At 51.0% G+C, this 12,572-nt stretch overlaps 1 protein-coding gene across 1 annotated transcript in view; it reads left to right on the forward strand.

Moving 5' to 3' along the window:
- Positions 1 to 7,717, forward strand: part of RGS6 (regulator of G protein signaling 6) — a gene marked incomplete at both ends in the record, with an annotated part of 626,537 nt that extends 618,820 nt beyond the window's left edge. The window contains one exon of the mRNA XM_080707173.1: positions 7,548 to 7,717. Within this exon, the coding sequence (XP_080563299.1) occupies positions 7,548 to 7,717 (170 nt within the window). The remainder of the gene's footprint in view (positions 1 to 7,547) is intronic.
- Between the last annotated feature and the right edge of the window lie 4,855 nt (positions 7,718 to 12,572).

Genomic DNA, 12,572 nt, shown 5'->3' on the forward strand with positions numbered 1-12,572 from the left:
TAGGGAGAAAGAGTAAATGAGCCAGCATTCTTTGCATTTACACCCAAATGGACATGGGCACTCACTGAAGTATTGTGCCTTTAGTGGGATGGTGAGGGGTCGGCAGGTTGACTGCCTGCGCCTTCTAGGCCCTGCCTAAGCAGCCACCTCACCATGGTCCCCAACTGATGCACATCCTTGCAGAAGATGGCACTTCCCTTAGGAATATAGAGTTGGAGCCTCCTTAGGTCCCTGGGAGAATTGCAGGCTGCCAAGCAAGTAACTTCCCTTCTCTGGCACAGTATCAAATCACTAAACTTTAGCTGCATAGTCATAGTCAAGGGTTACTTGACCTTCCTAGTTGGGAAAAAGTAGCATCAAGTTGTTGCCATAGCAACACTGTCATGTCCCTGTTTCCTTGACTCTTTTCCCTTTGCCTAATTTGGAGTGAACCGGAGTTTTGAAGCCAGAGTACATTGGGGAGGAGGAAGAGGAAAGCACTGTGTGGGCTACAGGCAAGCATGCTCTTGGAGGGGTGCTTTGCAGGCAGAATGCACCCCTCCACTTCTCTCTTGAGGCCACTAAGCACTTCCTGCAAGCAGGGTGTAGAAAGGGCAACAGGGTTGTTTAGTTGGGATGAGTGGAAGTGAGAAAAGAGAGATCTGGTAGACAAGGGGCATTCCCACTGCAGACAACGCAGGGGATCAGGGGAAATGGAAATGCACAACTTGGAAAGGACACCAAGAGTCTGAGCCTGGGCAGTGTGCCACTGATGTGGGGATCAGCTGCAGAGCTCTTCTCGTTCCTGGCATTCCCCCCCTGGTTCCAGATTTATCCCTGCACAGCTGGAGGAACCATGGAGGAAAGTGTCCCATCACTCACCCAAACCCTCAGGCAGAAGTTGGCCTCTGGTGAGCCTGATGTGGGCAGGAGCCTTATAGACGCCAGAAACACCACCCAAGGGAGAGCTTCCCCGGCCGTCGGGGAGCATCCCAAATCAGGCACTTGCCCTAGAATGATTTGAAACAGGGTTGGCTCTAATTTCAGTAAGGTAATTCTGCCTGTCCCACCCTAGGAAGGTAAACATCATACCTGCTCCCATCCTCCCTGGGACGGGCACTGAGGGAGATCCCAGAGGCAGCAATACTAATATCATAGGGCCACAAACAGATTAGGAGCTTCTCCAGGCCTGCCCAGCAGCCACTGCTGTAAATCGCCTTGCACCAAGCAGTGGTGACTGCAACCTGTTCAGTGCTGTGGCCAAAGTCATCTTTCATCAGGAGTGTCAACCAGAAATGCCACCTCCCCTGTCACAGGATTTCCAAATGTGATGGGGGAAGCTCCTGAGCAGAGGAGAAGCTGCCTGAGATGGACCAAGTATGCTCAAGAGCAGGGAGGTTGAGAAAATCACCCTGTACCGCCCAGAGCTGGCACAGTGTGGGTGGGCATAGAGTTCTCTGCTCTCGAGCTCGCCTGCACCTTCCTGGAGAGTCATGGCTACATGCAAAGCAGGCTGTCTGCCTCAGCGCTGCCACTGACTAGCTGTCTGTGCCCAGCAAGTTACCTGAACTCTATCTGAGTCTGTTTCTCAAACATTTAGTTGAGTTAAGGGAGTGTCTAACTAGCAAGGATGTTGTGGAAATTAGCCCAAGTATTTGTCAAGTGACTTACTTGACACTCAGTAGCTGCTCAGTGGTCAATCAGCTGTTAGTAACTAAGGATCCCAGTGACATTTTATGAGAATTACTTTCAGCTGGTGTAACTGCTGGGTAGATTCTCTATTCCCACCATTTACATGACAAAACTTGGTTGCTGATACCACTGTATATATGATGACAGGGTATTTAAAAATAGATGAGTTTTTCTTGAGCATCTTTCTTAACTTTTAAAACAGATTCAGATTCAAGTATACATGAATGTATATTAATTTGATTTTCACCTATCCTTTTTATAAAACTGGGAGGTGTTTTATATTTGTGATATATCTTACTATAAAAACTTGAATAAAGAGAATATTTTAAACCCAAATAAAATGCCCTTCAGCCCCTAAGAGATCAGAAAGCTTGGTGAGGACCCAGGAGTAAGACAGACCCCAGGAGTGAGTGTTGCCACAGGGCTTCTGCCCCGACTCCCTTCCTAAGGGTGAGACAGCCAGAGACATCCTCTCTCCCTGCTCATGCTGCCGTAGCCTGGCTCAGCTGCGGATTGGACCTGTGTCATCCCCGGTCCCATTACCTGGTTCTCCCATTTCATCTTCCTTGCCTTGCTTCACAAAGCAGGGTAGAGGGGTAATGAGACACGGAGAGTTGAAAGTGTCTTGCAATGATTCTAAACTCAATATGAATCTTCCTTCCATGCCTGCCAGGGATGTTCAGGCCCCTAAGCCACCCCAAAGAGATGAAACTCTCCCCAGTCTGAAGCATCTTTGAGGAAGGAGATTCCAGGGAATTCCTTCTGCCTTGCTCAGTGGAGAAGGGACACGAGGAGCGCCAACCCAGGAGTTATACCTGATGGAGTTCGGCAGGTCTATGGCTCCCCCCACCCCTGCCAAACTCAAGCTGAGACTCCTTACTTTTCCACCTGCTCTTAGGTTCCTGTTTCCTTTCCTTAGCACATCTTCCCAGACCTGTACTTCCACAATATTTTATGAAATTGAGCATCATCTACCCACAGGTGACCTTCAAACTCCTTGAAAGAACTGGATGTGGTGATGCACACCTGGGGTCCCAGTACCTTGGAGGCTGAGACAGGGAGATTGCAGGTTTGAGGCCAGCCTCAGAAACTTAGCAAGGTTCTAAGAAACTTAGTGAAAGCTATTTCCAAATAAAAAAATACAATAGTGCTAGAGGGTGTAGCTTTGAGGTAGAATGCCCTTAGAATCAATCCCCAGCACCACACACACACACACACACACACATACACAAGTCCCTCCTTGAAAGGACAACTCCCCTCTGGGGCCTCCTACTTCTTGCTCAATGAAGTCACTGGTGAGCCCTATTCAGCAAAGCCCCATTTTTCATTTGCAAGGATAAAAAATGCTTATGTTTCACACCAAGGGGATCAGTTTGGAGGCTCGAAATAGTACTCCAAATAAATTCTGTTGCAAATTCCAGTTCCCCTAGCAGAAGAATCAAGGGTTCTTCCATACTAGAGAAGGAAGCATTGAATTTCTCCAAAGGCAGGGATAGGCCCTGCAACTAAAGAACAGGAGGGAGCAGGGGATCCCTAGGCAGAGATGTGACCACTGAGACTTTCTTCTCCTGATCTTTCCTCCTCCTCCTCCTCCTCCTCCTCCTCCTCCTCCTCCTCCTCCTCCTTCCTCTTCTCCCCCTTTCTCCTCCTCTTCTACTTTTCTTCTTTTTCTTTCTTTTGAGAACTAATCACATAGGGTAAAACACACAGATATTAAATGTATAGTTCAGTGAATTTGACAAATGTATGTACCTGTGGAATCTAGAAAGGAAGATCATCCTAGAAACCTCCCTCATGCCGCTTTCCAATCAGTTCCGTCCCTCCCCATCAGAGGCGACCACAGATGATTTCTATCCCCATAGCAGCCTGGATTTTGACTTGACGCACTTGAAACCTGTAAACTTTGGTCTTGGGTCATCTGAGCCAAAGCAGCAAGAGAATCTCATTGGCAGCTCAAATGCCATTATTCTCTTTGTGTAGAGAAGGGTCCTCAGAGCCCCTAGTGTTTGGCTCTGCCGCCCCCAATATGCCCTCTGACCCCCAGGGCTATTCTCGAGTCACAGTCCTCCTCCCAGCCAGAGTTTAGCATCAGTCTCCCAGGTAAGTAAGTGGCAAAAGCTCTGGGTAGCCCTGACCGCGCATGCTTTGTTGATTAACCTCTGGGAGTGCGGTGCACAGACCACAGCATGTCCAGCAGCATGTGGATTATCCTTCAAGCACGGCACAAAAGGGAGAGATTCCTTTTGTGTGTTTCTTTTCAGAAACAAAGGATTTTCATGATCACCTTCTTCCAGGCTTCTAGCCATCAACATGGCCACAAAGCTGAAATGATTAGTCAGAGTGGAGGGTGGGCATTAAATGTGTGGGTGTCTGTGAGCTCAGTCCCGAGACCCGTGGTCCATGAAATTGAAGGATCCCAAGTTCTATCAGATTACTTTACCAAATATCTCCAAGGTGAAAAGCACTTTGTCTGTATGCAAAGCTTTGGTGTCTCTGGAATGTACCTTCTGCAGCTCAGCTCTTAATCAGTGTATATTTTTTTCACTTGGACAAAGGCTGCCTGCTAATAGCATTTTTCAACCACCCTCAGCTGCTTCGCTCAGCTATGCCAAGGCCTCGGGCTGAGCTGGCTGCAGTTTTCTGGCACTGCAATCCATTCCCAACTGACCAGCACTGAGGAACAGCCCACATTCACACCCTGGAAAGACAAAAAAAAAAAAAAAAAAAAAAATCCCGGCTTCCTCTGTAACTATACTAGTGCCAAGCACAGGCAGACTCTCTGCTCCCATTCCTGAGCAGTGCCTCCAGAATCATCCATACAGGAGGCAGAGATGGGAAGAGAAAAAGGGAGGAAAGAGCCCTGCAGGGTGCGGGCAGGAATGCTCCTGTCTCTGAGCAGAGTGGGGGACATATCTTTTGGAACAGCTCATCTCTGAGCACAGGTAGCCTCTGCTCTCAGATTTCACTTTGATCCCTTTATGCTACAGGAGCCTCGGCTCTTCAGAAGAAAGGCTGCTGCCGAGCAAGCGGGGGTGCAGGGTCTCTTCCCCCAAAGCCCTGGGCCAGGCATCTAGCCATGCCTGCGTCCTGCATGATTAACTGCCTTCCAGTCCCAGCCTGCCCTTGCCCACCCGGGAGGTCACAGTGTAGCAGGTAGATTGCAGCTGGGCTGAGCTGCTCCCCAACCCTTTCGGGAACCCTCCTGACCTCCATCTTTAGCAGCAGAAGTGGCATTTGGTAAATGTGTGTGTGCAGCAATGGAAGGGGGAGACAGAAATGCCAAGCAATGCCACCCAGATTGCTGGGAGGTTGGGGACCACCTCGGGAGTGGCCCCTGGGCTGGGCAGCTGTGTCATCTGCCCCCGGAAGTCCTAGGACATGGAAGCCCTGGGGGAAGGAGATGGGCGGGAGTGGCAGGCTGACCATAGGTCTTTGGAGTCAGAGCTGTGAGGCTGAGCTCCAGGACTTTGGCAGGAAGAGATTAATTAGCTACCTCCAAGTCCAATCCAGCCCTTTCTGTGGAGCTGGGAGGGGCAAAGGATAGGGGTGCCTCGGGGGCCAAATTCACCTAGAACAAATAATCACACAGCCCTCCACAAATGAAATCTCCAGCCCCCCTCAGCCCACAGCATCCTCTCCAGCCAAAATGACCTCATTAATGAGGATGGAGCTGTAATGAGGGTTTGGGTAAGGCGAACCTTCCCTTCTTTGTCTCTGGGCTTTTAACATACAACATTGGCCACACACTCTTTTTCAGAAGATTTAGTGATTTTTTTCTTTTACCTTCACATTTGCCAGCTACATCAGAGCCCCAAACGCCATAAGTAGCAACCCAGAACATACAAATTTGGGCACACAGTGTGTCGTTTGTGGCCCTGAGGGAGGAGGAAGGAGAGGAACCAGTGTTAGGTGTGTAGTTACCACAGCTATAAGCAGCACCCACCCAGGAGGAAAGCACATTCATCTGAGCTGGAATGGGCTGGGCGACAGGATGGAGGAGCTCTCACACCAGGAGGCCCTGTTTCCCAGAAAGCCCCTTCCCAGGTGAACCAAGGAGATGACAAACGCCTGTCCCTCGGCAAGAAGGGAGAGCGGCAGCAAGGTGTGTGCCCTGGAATCCAGGGCTGAAGGGGAGGCCCAGAAGGCCAGAGCCACCCTAAGAGCCATGGCGATACCTGGCCTGCTGTCCACAAACGAGCAGCCAGCCTGCTTAGTGCTTCTCAAAGACTGATACAGTAACCCTCTGGGATTTTTTTTTTTAAATATGATTTAAAAATTCTTAGCATAGTATAAAAGTACCCTGCTGCAGGCTAAGTTTAGTGTATTTGAAGATAAGGTTGTTGTTAATGGGAAGTATGTGTGCGTGCGTGTGTGCGTGTGCGCGTGTGTGTGTGTTTTTAAGGTGGGGGAAATATAAAACAATTTTTTTTCTCAGTAGCAAAAATGAGAAAAGAAAGAAAGGGAGGAGGAAGGAGAGGGGAGCTAGATGCACTTTTCTATTCCTTGACAAGCCCTCATCCAAGCCATCGGAGTTCTCAGGCAGGCTGGCCAGAGGACATGTTATCCAGCTAACCCCAAGCCCGTGTGGTTCATTTATTAGATATACCTGTTACCCATCAATTCATCAATCAGTAGGTTTATTGAGAACCCTACCAGGCTTCACAAACCTGATCAATCTTTTTTAATTACATTCAGCTTACACACAGCCAAGGCCAGTAAACAAGATGAACCCCTACACCCTACTTGGAAATAAACGTGAAGAACTGCCAGCCCTTGCGATTTCGCCAGGAAACCCCACAGCCCTTGCTGACAGGGGATCATCTGCTACCCTTGGCAGATGGCAATGGTGTTTTTGACCCGCTGTCAATAACGTGATGGGTTTCTAGTGTTTTCCTAGACACGGTGATCAATCTGTGTGGGTCCAGCCACACTCTTCTTTAGGCCCCAGCCCAACAATATGGATTTCTAAATAGGGGGAACTGGGGAACAGGCACAGATTGCGTACAGGAGGGAAATAAGGTGAGCGACTGAGCCTCACTCATCCCTCCTCGTGGTGCCAGGTCCTCAGTCCCCTCCCACACCCAGGGCTTCTTCAACCTTCTCCCCAGCACAGGAGACAAATGGACTCTAGGACTTCTGGGCCTCAGGCACTGGGCTCTGTGGTCCAGTTTATTATTTTAGTTTGTTAGAAGAATGATCACACTGGTTGTAAGTAAGTGCGTATAGATGCCCCAGAGTGGAGGCATCAGACTCAGCCTCTGGGTGCCACAGGTGGGGAGTGAAGGACTTAGAGGACAGCCGGAGTGCACTGCCTGGGGTTCCAGTGGCTCGGAGCCTCAGCAAAGAACCCATCACCAAGAGGACCAGAGCCCGTGCGTCTATCCTGCATTTCGAGCAGAATTTGTAGGTCTTCTGCATTCCCGAGACTGGTCAATTCATCATTTCCAGTCACCCAGAACCTTAGCCACCATCTATTTGGGGTCAATCCAGCCTCTTAGACTTTAATATTCCTTAATCCGCCTTCTTCTTCCCCACTTAAATAAAATGAAGTTCAGGGCAGCCCATGAGCAATAAGAGATGTTCACGGAGAGTTTAAGTGCCTGGTTTTGGGGTAAGTAAAGCTGTCACACCCCCATCCTACTCCCTCCACCTACCTTTTGGTCCAGCTTTTTCCAGCCATCCCCAGGCCAGGGCTCCCAAATCTAGAGATTCCATATCATGCAGGTCAGTTGGGCTGGTTAGTTGTTTGACCCCTGTGGCTTGTGCAACAATTTAATTCATGTGTCTGGCTCTCTGTCTCTGTCCCTCTGTGTGTATGTGTGTGTGTGCGTGTGTGTGTACCGGTGCGTGCCCCTCTGTCACCTGTCTCTCTGCAGGGAAAGTCGCTGGCGGGCAAGCGCCTCACCGGCCTGATGCAGTCCTCCTGACCGTCCCCACCGCAGGGCCGGAGCCCGAGCCCGAGCACACGGGCAGGCGGCGGCGCTCCACATCTGCAGACAGAGTGTCCTTGCGGGGAGATTTGGTCACTGTGAAGGAGAAGGAGTGAGGGCCATGGAGGGCGATGGTGGGGAGACTTGGCAGGTGAATGGGAGACCAGAAAGAAAGAGTGCGCAGAGCCCGGGGCCAGCCAGCCAGGAGGGCTCCTCTCTTCCTTGTATAGTGTGCGCCATTGTGCGTGGTCTCAGAGGCCGCGTTTCTGAGTCGGGGAGGATGTCTCATGGGGTTCCTGTCCGACTACCACTTGAGATTATATTCTTATTATCCTCACTCCTCCTGCTGTCTGGGGGATCCCACCTTCCAGCCAACTCAAGAGGGACAAGTGGACCCCGGGCCCGTCCAGTATTCCACATCACCTCCCCCTCCTCTGGCGTATCCATAGTGTGCACCACAGTTACAGCCACCGGGTCCAGCCACCATGTCCCAACCGCCACCTGCCTCCCCCATGCTCTGAGGCACCCAGGTATGACTGACTGGCCAGCGCCAGGTGCTGCGCTCACACAAAATGTCCAAATCATACATTAGGGCTGAGGCAATCTTACGGCCAGTTCCTCCTAGCCCCTCCAAGGCCAACTTTTGAAGCAGTCTCCCCGGGCCTGGTGGCTGCCTGGGTCCTGTGGAATGTCTCAAGGGCCCGACACTTGGCGAAGCACTGGTGCGGGTGGAAGAGGGTGTTATTTAAGAGGTTGGAAATTCTGATGACCATCTCTTAAAATATTATCTCATCATTTACCCTGTTTTTCCCCTCTCTTGCACCTTGGTTTGTTCCCTCATATTTTATTCAAAATAAACATGGCTGTGAACTCCAGGGCTATTGGGGTTCTACCCTCCAGCAGCCCCAGGTGGAAGCTGGGAGGTCCCCCAACCCGGGAAATGGCTGGCATCTTGCTAGACACAGCCAGACCCTTGTGGGAACAGGCCTCAATTGTTCCTAAAGGTAGGGCAGAGTGCTATGGCAGGACCAGGCCAGGGCCTCATAGTTCCCTTCCCAGTCTCCATCTGGGGGCCACCCAGTGCACCCCATTAAACAAAGTTGGTTGGGCTGGGTGTGGTGGCGCACGCCTGTGATCCCAGTGCTTGGGAGGCTGAGACAGGAGGACCACAAGTTCCAGACCAGCCTTCAGCAACTTAGCAAGATTCTCAGCAACCTAGAGAGACCCTGTTGTCAAACAAAAAATTTAAAAAGGGGCGGGGGTGTCGCTCAGAGGTAAAATGCCTTTGGGTTCAACCCCCAGCACCAACACAAGAACAAAGTTTGTCATCTAGGAGGAAGGAAAATCTACAGAAGACCCTTGGTGTTCCCTATGTGTATGTGTGTGTCAAAATGACTCTGCCAACTTGGCGATGAGGTCATAGATCTAAAGCACCACGTTGGGTGCCTGACACGTAGTAGGTGCTTAGCAAATGGTAGCTAATACTGTCATATTGTCATTGTTATTATTGTGATACTCCCGAGCCCTTGGACAGAGCTGTATGAAGTGAACCATTTTTAAATTCAGATATTCACCACCCCCACCTGCTATGATGATCTTCTTTTGATCTATTTTTGGGCACAGGTGAAAAAAAAAAAAAACTCCCTTGGGAATATATAAACAGAAAACATAGAAGGAAAAAGCGATGCCGGGTGTTTCTTTACTCAAGCAGGCATATTCGCCAGCTGGTGACCGAGGCTCACGTGCTCATTTGCAGTCTCAGCCTTCTGATGTTTCCCTCCATCTTTCCAGTCCCCACCTCGCAGCCCTGCCTGTATCTGCTTCCACATAGCCCTGTCCCCAGAACGCTGGTCCCCAGCCCTCACAGTGAAGCCACCGTGAGCTTTAGGAGTCTTTATCATGGCTGTATCCACATGGGCTCTTCACCACCGTGCCTCAGTTTCCCCACTGGCAGTAGTTCTTTCGCACTTCAAGACACGGTGTGAATTAGAGAGAGTACATGTGTCGGGTCCCCAGAGTGTCTCTAACAGGGCAACGCAGACCCAGAGTCTCGGTGGACACTGCCACCCGATCAGCATGAATCCCAGCACTTTGCAGATCCTGGGTAACTACTTGATGGGTAAATGAGTGTACTGAAGCCCTATCCCAAGTTATGGGAGTTCAAAAGACCCCTCCTCTCCACATTCTACTTTTTCATACCCCTTCCTCTTCATAGAAACCTCCTGTTTGGAGGTAGCCCACGTTCACTCGCACCCAATATTATCCAAAGGAAGCTCTTCCCTGTTGAGGGTCCACTGCTGTGCTGACAAAGCCATCGGTATGCGGACCTTGCAAACTCCAAGCAGTGGGCACCTCTGTGCCCTCAGTTAACCAGGGCAAGGGGCCTGGTTGCCTCCTGCCTGCCCATGGACTATAGGAGACATCCTAAGTTACATGAAGACAGAACAGGCTTGACTTCCTGGCCATGACTCCTGCACTCTTCTCTGCCCCAAATTCTTGAGTGCTGCTCCTGAACTGTGCTGGCCTGAGAATTGGTCTCTTCCTGGAGGTTCCCTAGAGCACCCACTCAGAGCCAAGGGGACACCTCAGATGGATTCAATCCCAGAGCAATAACCCCCCATCCCCACCATATACAGGGGCAGGCTTGGGCCCATGGCCACCACCACATGCTCCTTAGTAGATCAAGCGAGGGGTCACAAGAAGGCCATGGAACAAGGTTGCTCCACCCAAGTTGGCCAGCCCAAGGTCAGCCTACCGTTTATACCTTGTAATACAAGGATTGGGAGAATCTGGCCTTGACCAGCTCGCCATCAGCCTGATCTACACAGCCAAAACTCCAGACTAGATTAGATGTTCAAAGGCAGATTCCTCTGCCCCCTCCTACCCTCTTGAAGCTCCCCTGACTCGGCATGGTCTCTGGGTGTGAGACTTTTCCTGTAAGGAATCACAGGGCTAATATCATTTTGGCAGCACCATGGCATAAGTATCAGGGCAGTGTTAGCAAGAGACCACCAAGCCTCTAGGTGAGACACACCGGGAAGCAGGCACCAGGCACGGGGCATCTGGTGAGACAGCCTCTCCCTGCAGAGGACGAGGACAACCGGCAGGCGGCACGTACAAATGCTCAGCCGTAGCCACATAACCTAAGCCAAGCAGCTAGACCTCTCTGGATTGGGGAGAAGACTCTCACCCTTCCAGAGACTGACACATCAGCTTCGTCCTCCTGGAAAGGTGTATCTGGACCCCAGAAACAAAGCATTCTAGGTTCCCCACTGCCAGGTGGTCAGATGCCAGGCAGACACCTGGGGAGGGCCTCTTGCAATTCTGAGTTGCTGCTTGGACTAGCTGAGCATGTGGGGTCATGCTCTAGGACCCAGGATTCTTGGTATGTTCAAACTACCTCACCAAAAGGACCCAGAATCAGGAGCAGTCCCCCACCTGGCCCTCTTGCTGGTTGTGGAAATTGACCTAAGATGCACCCCTCCTGTTCTGTTCCAAATACATGAGCTTCAAAGCCACCACCAAGAAGCCTTCCCAGAAGGTAGAAAGGATTAAGGGCTGCTGGTCTTTGGGCCTTGCAGAATGTATTGAGGGTAGGGGGGAGATGTTCCCGCAAGTTCCAGAGGCCAGGAGCCCCGGGCTGGGGGAAGATGATACACCACCAACCTCTAAAAGGATCTGGCTGAGATGATATGTAGAAGGACCAGGGAATAGTTGAACAGTGGCCAAATAAATCACTAATCACTCACCACGGGATCCTCTGAAAAGAGGCCTGTGCTCCTGTAACCATGGCAACAGCAGACGCCAGCAACCTACTCTCAATTAGTGCCACCCAGTGATAAGGCATCCCTTGGGCAAGACCCAGGGGCCATAAAGTAGCAAAGTAGCAAATGTAGCAATAAGGGGCCCAGGGCCCTAAAGGGGCAGAGTCCAAATGACCAGGGCTCGGTCCCTCCTCACCCCCAGTGGAGCTTGCTGGGAGCTGCTGCCAGCTGTCTGGGGAGGGGAGGCCCTGCACTCACCCAGGGCTCCTGTCCTATATTCTATGCCCACCCACTGCATGATCAGACACGTCGGAATGGCCTCCTGCTAGTGCATGTGGTTCTCATTAGTTTATTTTTCTGGAATTTGGGGATTGGACCCCAGAACCAAACATGCTGGTAACAGTCTAAAAATAAACAACTTGAACCCACTATAACTCAGCTAACTGTGTGGACTCCTTGGTTTAGCTGTTCATTGGGTAGGATTTACTTGTAGAAAGAAAAAAGCACCCCTTCTCCCATCCTACCATTGTCTCTCTCTCTCCTCTCTCTTCTCTCCTCTCCTCTCTCTCTCTCTCTCTCTCTCTCTCTCTCTCTCTCTCTCTCTCTCTCTCTCTCTCTCACACACACACACACACAGTCGGTTTCCCTCTCAGAAAAGCCAGATCCTCCCATGGGCTTGGATATGAAGCTTCTAACTCTGCCAGGGGCATCCTTGGCTGGGTGGTCTCCGTGCCCCAGTGTCTGTGCTCAGGTGCAAAAAACCCAAGGGCTGCGCTGACACCCCCTGGAATAGAGTCCCAGGATTGAAGTGGCTGCATACGGACAGTGTTCCTTCCAGGGAGTCTTGGTTTCCTGAGCGACAGACAATCTCATTTCCTGCTAACACCAAAGCAGCAGGACTCCTAGAGCCTGCGAGTCAGGCTGACAAGAGGAAGAAGAGAACAAAGTAAAAAGGACCCTCTATTAATGACAAGGCTGGCACCTCGCAGCACGCTTCAGTGGCGGAAATTTTGCTGCTGAAGGTAAAAACCGATTTCAGAGGCTCCGGAGCGGGCCTCCAGTCACATCTGCATGAGAACTAACTTGTCTCTCAACCCCTGGGCCGCCTCCTTGAGCAGGATTTCCTGCTCCACAAGGTCGAGATCAAGGTTATACCTGCTCCTGCATCCCACCATCAGTTCCTGGCCCACGGCAAAAGACCCCTGCT

The sequence above is a fragment of the Muscardinus avellanarius genome, assembly GCF_963383645.1.
Source record: "Muscardinus avellanarius genome assembly, chromosome: 12".
NCBI lineage: Eukaryota > Metazoa > Chordata > Mammalia > Rodentia > Gliridae > Muscardinus > Muscardinus avellanarius.